We start from the raw sequence: 15,427 nt of genomic DNA, 5'->3' as shown, positions 1-15,427 counted from the left end.
GTTCTCCCAGAGGTCAGCTGGGGAAACTTTCCTATAAATGAATTATTACAGTGCACGAAAAGCCAGCCGTTTGGAAACAAAGCACTCTTCCTCACAACACGTGCCAAACTGAATTCTAAACTGTTAAAGATTTAAGTGTGAAAAAATGAAGGCATAGTGATTGCTATTTGTAAAGATGTGAAGAAGAGGTTTCTAAGTATGACATCAAAGGCAGAAACCATAATTTAAAAAAATGAAAACACGTCCAAAATAAGCCACATTAAAAAGCAACAGTCAACTGTAGAAAAATATACCTAAGACGAGGTATATATTGTTAATATACAAAGGACACTAAGAGATGGTAGAAGAGTGACCAAAAGACATTAACGTGTTAGAATGCAAAGGATCAATGAACACAAAATATTCAAGCTCTATAACAAATTAAAACAGCAGGAAAATCCCATTGCCTATCTGACTGGCAAAGAGTGGAAGAAAAAAAAGGGAAGAGGTACGAAAAGGAGGGGAAAACGCTCTCCCAGCGCTCCACCTCACACAGGCCCTGGGAGCCCTGGAAGGGCACCGGGATTTCCGGGTCGGAACTTCCGTGCCCTTTGGCCCGGAAGTGCGGGCGGACAGGGCGGTGCCGAGGCGGGCGTGCTTCGCGACAGAGCCGTAAAGGCGCGTGGGAGCGAAGCATGGCGCTGTACGCGACGGCGGCGTCTGTGCTGGCGGGTGTGGAAAGCCGACGGGGCTCCATCAAGGGGCTGGTGTACGCCAGCAGCTTCCAGGTAGCGGGGTTCGTGGTTCGTGGTTCGGGCCCGGCGCGGGGGGAGAAGGGGGCTGCGGAGGGGGGCCAGCCGGCCCGGCCCCGCCTCAGCAGGTGTCCTTTCGGCCGCGCGCAGAACGTGAAGCAGCTGTACGCGCTCGTGTGCGAGACGCAGCGCTACTCCGCCGTGCTGGACGCCGTGATCGCCAGCGCCGGCCTCCTCCGCGCCGAGAAGAAGCTGCGGCCGCACCTGGCTAAGGTAGCGGGGCCGGGGGGCGGGCGGGGCTGCGAGCCTCTCCGGACCTGGTCTCAGCGCCGTACGGTCCACGGCGTGACTTCAGCAAGTCGCCTCTGTGAAATGGGGATGAGCAGTCTCTAGCCGGGTCTTTATTTGAGGTCGGATGAAAGTGCTGTACCTTTGATCCTCGTGTGGCAATTAAGAACAGAATTGCTAAGTAGCCACGGCGGGGACTCTAGCTAAAACAAAAGGGTGGTGTTGACAAGGAAGAGGGTTAGGATCCGGGGCTCTGCTGGTGAGCAGCCCTGGGGAGACGGTGTGGGACAGGGAAGCAAGACACAGGGCTCAGCTCCCGTGTTTGCCGGTAATCTTTTGTGTGGTCTTGCGCAAAATACCTCACTTTAACCTGTTACTGCCTCGATAAGTGGCTTGGTTAGCGCCTCCAGTTCCGACGCTATACTTAGGGTTTTTTCTCGTTCTTTCCCCATCCCCAGGTGCTAGTGTATGAGTTGTTGTTGGGGAAAGGCTTCCGAGGGGGCGGGGGCCGATGGAAACCGTTGCTGGACCGGCACCAGGCAAGGCTGAAGGCTGAGCTGGCCCGGCTCAAGGTTCAGCGCCGTGTGAGCCGCAACGAGGATCTGTTGCAAGTGGGATCCAGGCCTGGCACAGGTGAGCTGGAAGGAGTTGTTGGGAGGAGGGTAGCTCTCGGGCCCTCAGAGGAGAGGGCCTCGATCCTGCTCACTCACTGCTGATTCCTAGCCTCCCAGGTGCCTCGATTTGTGCGGGTGAACACTCTCAAGACCAGCCTTGATGATGCAGTCGATTACTTCAAGAGGCAAGGTTTCTCCTATCAGGGTCGGGCTTCCAGGTGAGCTGAGAACCCTGCCTGGCTCCCTTCCTCTCTGGGGAGGTCCCTGGGGCCACTGGGAAACAGGGATCTGGAGGAGGAGAGAGGAGGGGTGGTGGTGACTGCACTGGTTTTCTCGTACTTTTCCAGCAGTTTCTCCCTCTCCTTCCAAGGCCTGGCTTTCTCCATCCCTTAACATTGATTCTCCTGGGAGTTCCATCTTACGTTCTTCTAATGTATCCATTTCTCTTGCTCTGACTCCTGTTTCTCCCCTGATGATTCATGTCTCCCAGTCTAGATTTCTCTCTGTATTCCCACCCTAGTGTTCCTCAGACAGCGCAGCCACAGCGAGTGCCGGACTAAATTCATCTTCTCTCTGAACTTTGCACCTTCTTCTTTTTTAATTGTTAAATCCTGTTTATTCAAAATTCAAGACTTAGGAGAAATCCTTCCAAAACAGTGTGCTTAAACACACATTACTAGATTATTTTGTGGTGGTTTTGTTTTTTTCTGAGGTATAATTGACATGTAACATTAATTTTAGGGAGACAGTGTGAAGACTTGGTATGTGTGTATGTTGCAAAATAATGGCTACAATAAGTCTACCATTTATCACTACATGTAATTACAGAAAGTTTTTTTTCTTGCGATGAGAACTTTTTTTTAGGGGTGGGAGGGGCAGAGGGAGAGGGAGAGTCTCAAGCAGGCTCCATACCCTGTGTGGAGTCCGAAGCAGGGCTCAGGTCGATCTCACAACCCTGAGATCATGACTTGAGCCCGTATCAAGAGTCAGACGCTTCCCGGACTCAGCCACCCAGGTGCCCCCTCTTGTGATGAGAACTTTAAAGATCTCTTAGCATCTTTCAAATATACAGTACAGTATTTATTATAGTCACCATGTTGTGCACTAGATTCCTGGGACTTATGTATCTTATAACTGGGATTTTATACCTTTTGACTACCTTTACCCCTTTTGCAGTTCCCCTCCCCACAGTCATAAATCTGTTCTCTGTATTTATGAGTTGGTTTTTTTTTTTTTTTTTTTTAAAGAGAGTCCATATATGAGTGAGAACATACAGCATTTGTCTTATATTCACTTAGCATAATATTCTCAAGGTCCATTCATGTGGTTGCAAATGGCAATATTTTATTTTTTGTGGCTGAATATTTGTGTGTGTACACGTGTGTATATAGTTACATGTTTTCTTTATTCATCTAACAGTTGACATTTAGGTTGTTCCATGTCTTGGCGATTCTAAATCTGCAGTAAACAGGGTCTGGATATCTTTTTTTTTTTTTTTTAAGATTTTATTTATTTATTTGAGAGAGAGAATGAGATAGAGCATGAGAGGGGGGAGGGTCAGAGGGAGAAGCAGACTCCCCGCCGAGCAGGGAGCCCGATGCAGGACTCGATCCCGGGACTCCAGGATCATGACCTGAGCCGAAGGCAGTCGCTTAACCAACTGAGCCACCCAGGCGCCCTGGATATCTTTTTGAATTAGTGTTTTCCTTTTCCTTGGATAAATACCTAGAAATGGAATTGCTGGATCATATGGTAGTTCTAGTTTTAATTTTTTGATGAACCTCTATACTGTTTTCCACAGTGGCCTCACCAGTTTACACTCCCACCAACAGTGCAAGAGGGTTCCCTCTTCCCACATCCTCACCAACACTTGTTGTTTCTTGTCTTTTTGGTAATAGCCATTCTGACAGGTGTGAGGTGAGAGCTCATTGTGGTTTTGATGTGCATTTCCCTGATGACTCATGATGTTCAGCTCCTTTTCATGTACCTGTTGGCCCTCTGTCTGTCTTTGGAAAAACTTTGTCCAGTTTCATTCTTTTGCTCGTGGCCTCCATTTTCCCAAAACCATTATTGAAGGGACTGTTTTTTCCCTGTTGTATATTCTTGGCTCCTTTGTCATAAATTAATCGACCATATAAGTATGGGTTTATTTCTGGGCTCTCTATTTTGTTTCATTGATCTGCGTGTCTGTCTTACGCCAGTACCAATACTGTTTTGATCTCTATAGCTTTGTAATATAGTTTGAAATCAGGGAGCGTGAGATCTCTAGCTTTCTCAGGATTGGTCTGGCTACTCGGGGTCCTTTGTGGTTCCATACAAATTTTAGGATTGTTCTGTGTCTGTAAAATTTCCATTGGAATTTGCTAGAGATTGCATTGGATCTGTAGACTGCTTTGGGTAGTATGGGCATTTTAACAATAATCTATGAGCATGGAGTGTCTTCATTTGTGTCATCTTCAGTTTCTTTTATCAGTATCTTACAGTTTCAGAGTACAGGCTTTTCACCACCTTGGTTGAATTTATTTCTAGTTTTTTGGGGTTTTTTGGATACAAGTGTAAATGGGATTGTTTTCTTAATTTCTCTTTCTGATAACGTTGGTTTGCAAACTCCTTGGGAGCCTTCCAGGTAGAATCTAAAACCAGCCCCCATACGCACAGGGCAAGGCCAGAGAGAGAACGAAGAAAGAGGCAGGCCGCTCCAGATTGACGTGGGGTGGGTTTAGTAATAAGGGAACTTCTATACAAGGCTTGGGCCAGGGCAGGGCGTGTGGTGCCCCCTTGGTGTCGCTCTTGGAGGGTTTCTCCTCTGTCCCTGTGTGGCGTGTATTGTGTGACAGTTACTCTTTGAGGGGGTGGCAGGCTCCCAGGTTCCCCAGATGGGGCGTTTGCCCTCAGCACTGGTTTGATTAGCCCTCAGGTGGAATTCACCCTTAAGAGTTTCACCTGGTAGGATACCGGACCCGGTGTGTTCCCTAGTCCTGGGGAGAGAGAGACCCCTTGTTCTCGGGCAGGGGGAGGTGCCTAGTTGGCAGCATCCAGAGACTTTCTTGATGGGCATCGTTGCTCAGGTTTTAAGGCTTTCCACAGGCTGACCGCTCTCTTCCGCTGGGGGCCCCCGCAGCAATGAGGTCAAGTCCATGTGCTTCCAGGTTCCATTCTCCAGACCCTTTCCGGTCCTTTGGGGGTGGCCTTTTGAGCTCCGTCTTGGTCCTGGGTCTCTCCCACAGCACCTGAATGTCTGTTGCACAAGTGGGCTCAGCGTGCCTCTGAGCAGCCCGTACCCTGTGCTGGGGGCCGACTGGAGCTCGCTTTCCTTCCTGCCATGACATGGCCCTATCAGGGCTTTCAGAGACCGGGGTGCAGGTGGCCTGTCTCGTTCCCAACTCCCTAAGAATTTGTTGGACTTCTCTGTAGATACCTGGGGTCCCGCATGCCCAGGAAGGTCCCCCTCATTGGGCCAAGCCTCCCTGCAGGCTAGAACAATCCAGTATCTGAGGACATAACTACCTTGCACTTCCTGTAAGCGTGCCATGCAGCCCCCGCTGGAGGCCCCCTGCTGGAGGGCGGCAGGGTGCGTGCGGACGTGGCTCCTTTCCTCCGGCCCCTGCGCAGTTGGGGCAGCCATCGCTGTGCGGGATGCTCCCCCCGGCCTTCAGCTGGAACTCGGCAGCGTGTCCGCGAGCTCGGAGGGAGGAGACCCTCTTGTCAGGAGAGTTGCCCGAATCGGGGCTGCTCTTGCTTGCTCTTGTATTAGGGGTCTGCCGGTGCGGGGTGCTTCAGCCGTCCAAAGCCCTCCGCTTCCCCTCTCCTGGCCCCCCCCATTTGCTCTACCGCAGGGCCATCCGTGCAGTTTCTCCAGCGAGCGCGTTAAAGTGGCCTGCACTTTCGGGGTGTCCCTGTACTCACGCAGGGGTCCCCCAGCATCTGATGTAGGGGCTACCCTGCGCCACACAGTGGTCACTGGCCAACTGGGGACTTCCCCCGCGGACCATGTGTTTGGTCTCCAGGCTGGCTCTCCCATGGTTGGGGTGCGATCTCGGGAGCTTCCCGGGTGCAATCTGAACTGGCCCCGCGATGCGGAGGGTAGGGAGCGACCAAGAAAGAGGCAGGCCGCTCTGGACAGGTAGGGGGCAGACTTCATAAGCAAGGGGACTTACTGGAAAGCTTGTCTGGGGCGGCAGCAAGCAAGACGTCTCCACGCCCACCTGCCAGAATCTTCGGAGTCTATACAGAGGTCTTCATGGGTTCGGCCTCCTGCCTTCCAGATGGTCTCTACACCCTATCGCTCTCTCAAGGCTGTGTCCTTGGGCAGCCTCGGGGAGTGGGGAAGGCAAGCAGGATGCACGTCCCAGGGACGGGGGTGAGGAGCCGGACTGTCCAGGTCCTGCCCCCGGCGGGTGGCCACATCACCTCTGTGACCTCCTCTAATAGTTTGTCATCTGTGTGTAAAAAACACAACAGATTTTCACATATGGATTTTGTATCCTGCTGCTTTACTGAATCTGCTTAAAAGTTCTAACAGTTTTTTGGTTGGAATTTTTAGGGTTTTCTGTATATGTCATCTGCAAATAGTTACAGTTTTTCCTTTCGAACTTGGATGCCTCTTATTTATCTTGCCTGATGTGCTGGCTAGGTTCTGTTGAGTAAAAGGGGCAGGAGGGGGCATCCTTGTCTTGTTCTGGATCCTAGAGGAAGGGCTTTCAGCTTTTCACCCCTGAGTATGTTAGCTGTGGGCTTTTCACATGTGGCCTATATTATGTTGAGGTGTGTCCCCCGACACCCGCTCTGGTGAGCTTTTATCATGAATGGATGTTGAGTCTTGTTAGATGAGACGAGCAGGATCTCTGTCCTTCAGTTTGTGAATGTGGTGCCGGGTACGGTTGGCTTGCGGGTGTGGAAGCGTCCGGCGTCCCTGCACTTTGCGCCTCAGCGTTCCCTGTCGTCAGCGAACAGGTGGCGGCCAGGCTAGCAGCCGAGTCGTGTCTCCCGGTCACGCCCACCCTGCCCGCTGCACCTTTCTGTCCTCCCAGACCCTGCCTGTCATTTTCTGTCTTCATGGGCCGAAGAACCTCCTGGTCTCCCCACTTCCAGACTTCAGCTGTGGTTGGCTGCAGAAAGTTCTCCCAGCGGAAGACCCTTCCTGGGCTGGCCCCTGGGCTGTGCCCCCTGCTTCCCGGGCTGCGGTGCTCGCCTGCACCCCCGCACCTCCTCGGAGTTTGACAGCTCTGGGAAGTCGCCTCCACTCCCTCCCTTTCCCCTGCTGCCCATGGAGGCCAGGGTGGTGCAGGGGGGCCGGCCGCTTGGCCTGGGGCAGCCGCCTGCCCCGTGCTCCGTCCCCGAGCTCGGTGAGCGCGCCTTTTGCCCCCGCCCCTCACGCCAGCGCCCACCGGCCCCGCGTGTGTTTCCAAGCACTGACTGGCGTTTCGTGAGCGCCTCCCTTGTGCGGGCTGCTTTCCTAAGTGTCTCGGACGTCGTAACTCCGTCCTCAACGGCGACCGTGCCCCAGAAGCGCGAGGGGGTGAGACCCCCCCCCCCCACCGCGCCCGCCCCCGGCAAACGGCGGCAGTGGGACCCCAGGGCTGGCCTGAGCGCCCACTCGTTCCCTCACCTGCCGCCTCTCCCTTTCTCCGTAGCAGCGCGAGAAACGTGGGGCCACAGGTAAGAGGCCCAGCCTGGCGCTCGGCCTGCGGCAGCTCCCAGCATGCTCGGTGCTTCTTGTTCCCTGGCAGCCTCGAGGACGCGCGGGCCCTCCGCGGCAGGTGCTTTCTTCTGGATCCCTTGTTGCCCGAGCTGCTGGTGTTTCCGGCCCAGACGTATCTGCACGACCACCCACTGTACCGGGCCGGTCACCTCATCCTACAGGACAAGGTGGGGCAGGCGGCCGGGGGGGCGGGGCGCGCACGCGTGGGCCGGCCGGGGGTCCCCGTGCCCCAGCGCTGCGCTCTGCCCGCCAGGCCAGCTGCCTCCCAGCCGCGCTGCTGGCCCCGCCCCCGGGCGCCCACGTCATCGACGCCTGTGCCGCCCCCGGCAACAAGACCAGTCACTTGGCCGCTCTCCTCCAGAACCAGGGGTGAGTGCCGCGGTCAGCCCGGGCCGGGGGACACGGTGCCAGTTCCGTCCTTGGAGGTCGGGCACTGTATTCCAGCCGGGCCCGGAGGCCCAGAGGAATTCCATCGGGACCTGTTGGTGCTGGAGCCCGACGCTCAGCTGCCCAGCGGGCGGCCGGTGGGAGATCTGAAGCCCCAGGGTCAGGTCCCTCCAACTGGACACTGTCCCTTCTTTCCTGTGCCCCGAATGGACGTGTTCCTGCCTGTCAGATCTGTGGGCCCTTAGGTGCCCGGTGATCCGCCCCAGCTCTCCCCTGTCCCCCAGGAAGATCTTTGCCTTTGACCTGGATGCCGGGCGCCTGGCGTCCATGGCTACCCTGCTGGCCCGGGCTGGGGTCTCGTGCTGCGAGCTGGCGGAGGAAGACTTCCTGGCGGTCTCACCCTCTGACCAGCGCTTCCGTCGGGTCCAGTACATCTTACTGGATCCTTCTTGTAGCGGCTCAGGTGAGATGGGGACAGAGTGTCTGAGGGACCTGCAGCTCCGGGGTCTGCGTTGGCCTCGTGAGAAGCAGAGCATCTCCGTTCGAAGTGAGGCCGTCTGCAGCTGACACGCTTTGTCCCTAGGAATGCCAGCCAGACAGCTGGAGGAGCCCGGGGCAGGCACCCCGAGCAAGGCACGGCTGCAGGCCCTGGCCGGGTTCCAGCAGCGAGCACTGCGCCACGCGCTCACCTTCCCCTCCCTGCAGCGCCTGGTCTACTCCACGTGCTCCCTCTGCCAGGAGGAGAATGAAGATGTGGTGCGCGACGCCCTGCAGCAGAACCCAGGGACCTTCAGGTAGCGGGGCGGGCGGGGGGAGGGGGTCCCGGGGAAGGGGGCTGCTCTCTTTTTACCCAGAACTCTGCCATTCTTCTCCACAGGCTAGCTCCCGTCCTACCCTCCTGGCCCCACCGAGGCCTCAGCACTTTCCCCGGGGCTGAACACTGCCTCCGGGCCTCCCCCGAGACCACGCTCACTGGTGGCTTCTTTGTTGCCGTTCTGGAAAGGGTAGAGGTGCCGAGGTGAGTGAGGGGCAGGCACGGGGGCTGCATGGAAGGCGCCGGAGGCCCGGGCTGCACCTAACTTAGGTACTTTCCTTCTAGCTCAGTCCCACAGGCTGAAGCAGCGGCGCCCGAACCCACACCCAGCGCAGCCCCGCGGAGGAAGAGACGGCGCCAGGCCGTGGCTCCTGGCGCGCAGCCCCGCACACAGCAGGTCCGCAGGGCTTCTCCTTCTCGGGTGGGGAGGAAGAGCCCGCTCCTCCCCGCAGCTCAGCCAGCAGGTTTTTGAAAGGGTTTTTTTATTGCTTTAGAAAGGAAAGCGGTAACCCTGAATCTCCAGGGGGGGACAGAGTGGATTTCCTCGTCCTCTGGGTCCCTTCCCGGGGCCGTGTTCCTGCTGGTGAGAGAATTCTGCCCACAGAAATAAAAGGTGGGACACGGAATACGATAGATCACAGTTGTTTTTTATTCTTAATGACATAAGCAAGGAGAAAAATCTCACATTCATACTAAAAATTCCAACTAGACTCACAGGAATTAACTCTTTGTCATGGAAAGTCCCAGCCTCCCGTTCCTGTCCAGTGCACGTCCGTGTATACACACACACACACACACACCCGTGTACACACCCCCCCCCCCAAACACACACTCACTCGGGCTGCACCAGGACACCCTCTTCCGGGGGCTCCCGGACCAACCGTCCTGCCGGTGGAACCGAGGTAACTAGCTCAGAGTGCTGTGGCGAAGAGGGGCCTACCTTCCGTCAGCTGCCCGCGGAAGCTTGCTTTCTAGACCCGTGCCCCCCCCACCCCCGCCCCCCGATCCTAACAGGGATTTGGGACATGAGGTGCAGGCCTCTCCCTCAGCTCCACACGCAGGGAAGTCAGGCCCGCGGGGCGACGGGGATGGCCATGACCGTCGCCTGCCATACACAGCACTCAACCTCGGTCACGGGTGAGGGGGGACTAGTTACATCTACGTCACATTATTTATAAAATAAGAGTTACATTTTATATCGTGTGTCCTGAAGGAGCTCCGGCCCCTCAGGAGAGCTGCCGAGGACAGCATCTGAGCCTCTCACGGGCATAACTTACCTATACAGCTAATTCCTAGTCAATAGCATTTATACTTAACCACCTCAGTGAACCAAGCTTGAAGGAATTTAAAAGGCAATTTAGCTTAAATACAAAAATAAATTTTTATTTTGTTAAAAAATGTTTAAATATTTTTTTCTTTTAATTTAGACACACGCATTCATACTTCTCCCAAAGAGGATGGGCATGGCAGCAAGGCTCTTGGGCCCGGGGTAGGTGATCTGGGAACAGAGGAGGGAGGGGGGGAGGGGGGAGGAACCTGAAGAATTCTGAAGTGTGGTTCACTACTTTTGGTTTTCTACCACATCCTGGGGCGGATCTAGCCCACGGCGGGGGTGGGAGGGAAACGGCGGAGGGAAGAGGTCTTTGCTTCCCCTCGGCCCCATCCTCTAGGGCTGCCAGCCCTTAAAGTCAAAACACCATTTGCAAATCCAGGAGTCAGCACGTGTAGCCATAAAGTGGTGCTACTTCCCACATTCAATTAGCGAGGCCCCAGAAACTTGGAACAGTTAAGTCCGGCACTACCAACATGCCGCCACTCATACGATTCAATTCTTCCTCCAAACTCGATTCAAAGAGCAATGGACATGAGCATCAGACGGTAACACAGGACAAGGCTTTGAACATACAACCCGGGGGGGGGGGGGCGCGAGGCGGGCGAGGAGGCAGCTGAACAGTGGGGGGACGTCCTGCCTGCTCCGGGCGCTTCCCCCCTGCAGCTGCCAGGCTAACAGTCTTGAGCCACCAAGCTTTTAGGGGCCAAACTGGCAGAGGGTGGGGGACGAAACATTGACTCGGACTTGGCAGGAGCAGCACCCACTGGGGTCTCCAAGGCAAAGCGAAATTCGGGGCCACTTAAAAAGGAGTGGATCCTGCAAGGAACCGGTGAGGAACAAAGCAGCAAGAGAGGGGGAAGCAGGGTCCCCTAACGGGCCCCGGGGAGAACCACTTCTTATAGGCAAGCCAAGCAAGGTAAAGCTGCGGGGCTGACCCAGCTCCCCGACTCCCGTCCCCAGCGGCGACAAGGGCGAGGGCTGTGCCTGCGACCCCCCCTCCCCCCGCCAAGCTGGCTCTTGCGGGGAGCGGCGGGAACACACCACACAGGAGTCAGGGAAGGAGGGGACCATATGTACAGATGTTCTTGCGCTCTCCAGCCTCACCGCGGAGCTGTTCAAGTACAGGGAGCGGGGGCTGCCGCCCCTGCCCCCTCGAGGAGCGGGACGGCCACCAGGGCTGCCGCTGCCTCCCCGCTGGCGGAAGCCAGAGATGGGGGCGGGGGGTGGTTGCTCTATGGAACTAGAAGGGTCAGAGGCTCTTCCTAGCAGGTGCTGAGGTCCACATTTGGGCAAGGAGTGGCGGGGACGGAAGGGGGCCAAAGGCTATTTCTTGCGGGCGTGCTGCCTGCGGGCCTGCAGTCGCTGCCGAGCCCCCGGGGTCTTGGATCCTGCACCAATGGAAAAGGAAGGGGCCGCCGAGCCTGGAAAGATGCAACAAGGTCTCATCAGGGCAGCTGCTGCCTGGGGCACTTGCGCGGGCACCCCAATCTTTGGAAGGTTAGGCTAGCAGAAGGCCGGGTACTAAACCGGGCCTCCCAAAACCATGTCAGTTGCTGGGGGGTGCGGGGGGTGGAGAGGGACTAGTAAAAATGCAGAATCCCAGATCCTCTGCGAGTGAGCGGGAAGGCATTGTTACCTGGCTTTCCAGTGGTAGGGAACGTTCCCCCCAACTCCATGGGCTGGGCTGTGCTGGCCTTCCAGCCGGGCCACATCTTTCTCGGGCTTATGAGGCTGATCTTTCCCGGGGAGGGGGGCCCCAGAGCAAGAACCTGCCGAGACCCCCTCCCTCTCTGGAGAAATAGGACACGCTGGCACCGAGGGGACTTGCTGCTTACCGAAATGTCCGACTCCAACAAAGCCTTGGGTGGGTGTTGAGGATGCCCCAAAGGAGAGACCACTGCCTGACGCGCCCACCCCGGGGGCAGGGGTGTTCTGACCAAAGGTGGGTGTGGAGGTGCCTAGAACGAAGAGACCGCAGAAAACTAGCCACTAGGCCAGTGCCCAGAGGGCGTCCCGGGCCGGGTACTGAAGCTGGGGGGCGACCCCACAGGGCACCTCCGCCCTGGCCCCCCGTGCTGGCTCACCCCAGTGGTGGGGACTGCCGCTCTCCCCACTGGCTGCGGCCGAGCCAAAGCCCCGCAGCGCTGCCCTCTGGCCTAAAGAGCAGAGTCTGCATTTCCGTGGCCACCAAAGCACAGGAGAGGGGGACACTCAGTTTAACCAGGTTACTTCCCTCTGGGGGCTGAGTTCTCCCCCCTCTCCCCGTTTACCTGTCCCTCACTCCAGAAACCTGAGCCTTCCACCAAACACGCCCACCCCCCCATGGGTCCTCTCGCCTTCCCATGGCCACACCAGACCGCCTCTGCCCTCGCCACCAGAGGTCCACTGTCCATCCCACCACTGCCTCCCGACCGCCCGCAGGGAGGGCTGGCCTCCTCGCTCCCGCCCTGGGCCTGCCATCTTGCTGTCTGCCCCCACCCCTGCCCCCTACGGTTGCCCCTCACCGCCACCAGGGGCCATCCTAGCTCCCAGAGAACCCCCAGGTCCCTGCCCCCCCCCCCCCCACGGGAACCTGTTGGAGCTGCCACAGGCGGGGTCTCCCTGCCCCCCAGCATTCATGTGAATGTTGCTGCACCGTCTGGCCTCACCTCAAATTCATTACCCCAATTGTCCGGCGCTCAGAACTTCCTGACAATTCTACTAGGTTCTCATTACGTTCCTTTGCTCACCCTCCAAATGACCACTTCGAGAGGCCCTCGTCTGTACACACACCTCCCCAGTCCACTCTCACATTTAAGAACACAAATCATCAGGATCAGAACTCTGTGAGTCACCTGCCGTGGGGCAGCTAAGATCACTTCATTCTCCTGAAATTCTACAGGGATCTCCCTCTGTACTTAAAATCCAAATTTAACCCTTAAGCCCTGCATGACCTTCAAGGTGGCCTGCCTCTCCACAGCATTTTGGATCATTTCCATTTTTAGATCCTCAAGCCGCACCTTGCTTTTTGTCTGTTCCTGACCAGAGCGAGCTTGCTCCTGCCCCTGGGCCTTTGCACCAGCGCCCGTGTGCCCGAAAAGCGTGCTCTCACACACACACCTACCCACCACACTCCCAGTCCCTGTGCCCAACACAGAGAATCGGCTTCAATTTGCCCCGAGACGCCACTCGGGACGCACTGCCCCCTGCCCGGAGGCTTCCCGCTCCCTGAGCCCGTGTCTAACTACTGACCTTCAGCCCCGGCCCGGCCAGACCGTGGCGCGCTGTCGGCGAGGGGGCCGCGCTGGCACTTAGACCGGCGCCCGGTGCGGCGGACCGAGGCCATTCCCGAGCTTACCTCCAAACACAGGTTTGCTCTCGGGCGTGCCGGCCACACTGAAGGCAAAGGGTGTGCTCTGACTGGGCGCGCCCAGCGTGCTCTGACTCAAGCCTCCTCCGAAAGGGGTCGTGCCGCCGGCGCTCCCACTCTGTCCCGTGCCAAAGCTGAACGCTCCGGAGGTGCCGGGGGCGGCCACGTTGATCCCAAAGCTCCCGCCGCCGGCCGCGCCGGCGGATCCCCCAAACGTGAAGGGCGACAGCGTCGTGCCGCCGAACACCGAGCCGCTCGTCCCGCTGCTGGTGGTCTGGGTCGTAGCTCCGAAGCCCGCGGTGGTGGCCGCCCCGAAGGAGAACACGGGCGTGCCGCTGCCGAAGGCAGGCTGGGTGCTGGCGGCCGTGCCGAAGGCGGAGGCGGCGGGCTTCAGGCCGCCGAAAGCGGACTGCGCGGCGCTGCCGAAGGCGGGCTGGGCCGGGCCGGGCGCCGGGGTGGCGGCCGGGGCCGGGGCCGCGGAGTTCGCGAACGCGAAAGAGCTGCCGAAGCCGGGGGCCACGGCGGGCTTGGCGGGCCCCTGCTGCTGCCCGTTGGCGGCCCCGAACGCGGGCTGGGGGTTGGCGCCCGGGTACGACGGCGGCGCGGGCTTGGGGCTCGAGCCGAAGGGAATGTGGAAGGCCGGGGCGGCGGCGGCGGCGGCCGTGGTGAAGGTCAGGGCCGGCGGGCTGCTGGTGGCGGGCGCGGGCGCGGTGAGGCCGCCGCCGAAGCCGCCGAAGCCGGAGGGGCCGCCGCTGCCGGCGGCTGTCTGCGCGGCGCCGGGGACGGACTGGCCGAAGGTGGTGACGGCCGTCGACGCGGGCGCGGCAGGGGGCTTGCCGAACTGGAACACGGAGCCCACGGCCGGGCTAAAGCTGGCGCTGGAGGCTGGGGGCGCCCCGAAGAGGAAAGGCGCGGCAGCGGAGGTGGTGGTGCTGGTCACGCCGCTCACGCCAAAGCTGAACGTGGGCTTCGAAGCCGAGTCCGCCGACGTGCTGGCCGTGCTCGCGGGAGCCACGGGAGCCACGGCTGAGGCGGCAGTGGCCTGGCCGGCGAAGAGAGGGCCGCTCGTGGCAGTGGCTGGAGCAGCGGTCTGACCGAAGAAGGGAGCGGACAAGGGCGCAGAGGTAGGGGGCCCCATGCTGCCGAAGACGGGCTTGAAGGTGGGCTGAGGGCTGCTAGCAGGTGCAGGGAGGGCGGAGCTGGAAGGTGCCGTGGTGGGGACCTTGGAGGGGCTGGACGGCAAGGGGCTCTCGTTCTCGCTTTTTGGCGGGGCCGCAAAGATGGGCTTGAACATGGGGGATGCTGAAGACACAGCGGGGGCGGCAGACGCAGGGGGGTCAGCGGGTGGGGTGCTCAGCATTCCCAACAGAAGACTCTCCTTGGGGGTGGGGGACCGGGCAGCCGGGGCTGGGGATTTGGCAGATGTCTCAGCCTGAGGAGCCGGAGGTGACCTGGTGGTGTCAGTGGCTGGTGTCGGGGATGCAGCAGGGGTCAGCCCCAAGAAAGTGGCTGCATTTTTGGAGTCCGAGGAAGTGCCTGGAAGGGGCCCTGACTGTGAAGAGCCAAGAGGGGCCAGAAGGCTGGGTGTCTTCGGAGGCAAAGGGGCCACAGTGGTTGCCACTCCAGTGGATTCTGGGAAGAAGAGAGAACGTGAATTCTGAATACCTCCGACGTGATGGCATTCAATGCTTCTGTGCCCCCCTCGCCCTCCTGCTCGGCGCAGTGCTAGGGCTCCCAAGTTAAGTCAACAAATGTGACCCCATCTATACCACAAACCCTTCAGGTATCCACTCCGTAAAATCAACGCGGTGTTCACTATTTCCACCCTTCACAGACCATAAGATACAACAGAATACGATTTGGCCTAAGTGGGGGTTAACTGTGTGGAAACTAAGGAAAACCCAATCACCCAAACTCAAGTCCACTTAATTGCCTAGATGCACCTTACTCACCCCAGAAAGACTGACTGCATTTGCCTACCGTGTGCCGAGTGTGGAGCACAGAGCTGCACAGAAGGGTCCCTCCCCCAGGCCCTGGGAGAGGCCGATGCCTGACAGAGCCCCCCATGTGAGATGTGAGGAAGTGCAACGAGCGGACGTGGGCACATGCAGTGCCGTGACGGACCCCTGGAGACCTCAAGGGCAAAGGACGCCATCCTCTCGTGCCTGTGGTCTAAAGGCACGCGGCGGGACCTCCAACCATGTGCTCTC

The 15,427-nt window shown here is 58.2% G+C and overlaps 2 protein-coding genes across 7 annotated transcripts in view; one reads left to right on the top strand and one right to left on the bottom strand.

Moving 5' to 3' along the window:
- The first annotated feature begins 659 nt into the window (after positions 1-659).
- On the top strand, positions 660-9,161 carry NSUN5 (NOP2/Sun RNA methyltransferase 5). 3 transcript variants are annotated; one of them, XM_034988633.1, is made up of 11 exons: positions 660-767; positions 882-1,004; positions 1,478-1,652; positions 1,743-1,851; positions 7,363-7,501; positions 7,588-7,703; positions 8,006-8,184; positions 8,305-8,515; positions 8,599-8,739; positions 8,821-8,932; positions 9,030-9,161. In XM_034988633.1, exons 1-11 carry the CDS (start codon positions 675-677, stop codon positions 9,042-9,044), a joined length of 1,413 nt encoding a protein of 470 aa, XP_034844524.1. In that variant the 5' UTR covers positions 660-674; the 3' UTR covers positions 9,045-9,161. The 3 variants fall into 3 exon arrangements, with proteins under 3 accessions (XP_034844524.1, XP_034844525.1, XP_034844522.1); XM_034988634.1 differs by having other exon boundaries at positions 7,696-7,703; positions 8,821-9,161; XM_034988631.1 differs by having other exon boundaries at positions 8,821-9,161.
- The window catches only part of LOC117999481 (nuclear envelope pore membrane protein POM 121C-like), a 65,964-nt gene continuing 59,698 nt past the window's right edge, over positions 9,162-15,427 (bottom strand). For 3 of the 4 annotated variants that reach the window (XM_034988627.1, XM_034988626.1, XM_034988624.1), the window contains exons 11-12: positions 13,206-14,849; positions 9,162-11,826 (exon numbers count right to left, since the gene is read on the bottom strand). In XM_034988627.1, the coding sequence (XP_034844518.1) occupies positions 11,501-11,826; positions 13,206-14,849 (1,970 nt within the window). In that variant the 3' untranslated portion in view covers positions 9,162-11,500. The remainder of the gene's footprint in view (positions 11,827-13,205; positions 14,850-15,427) is intronic. The other variant, XM_034988625.1, reaches the window with a different exon arrangement.

Source organism: Mirounga leonina, unplaced genomic scaffold (genome assembly GCF_011800145.1).
Source record: "Mirounga leonina isolate KUSES-001 unplaced genomic scaffold, KU_Mleo_1.0 Mir_454, whole genome shotgun sequence".
Lineage (NCBI taxonomy): Eukaryota > Metazoa > Chordata > Mammalia > Carnivora > Phocidae > Mirounga > Mirounga leonina.
The sequence above is the reverse complement of the archived record's forward strand: the minus strand, read 5'-3'. Positions and strand labels throughout refer to the sequence as shown.

Coding starts and splice junctions, on each gene's coding strand:
- NSUN5 (XM_034988631.1), top strand. CDS start 675: ATGGCGCTGTACGCGACGGCGGCGTCTGTGCTGGCGGGTGTGGAAAGC. Junction 1,005..1,477: donor TGCGGCCGCACCTGGCTAAG/GTAGCGGGGCCG, acceptor CCCCATCCCCAG/GTGCTAGTGTATGAGTTGTT. Junction 8,185..8,304: donor TCCTTCTTGTAGCGGCTCAG/GTGAGATGGGGA, acceptor CTTTGTCCCTAG/GAATGCCAGCCAGACAGCTG.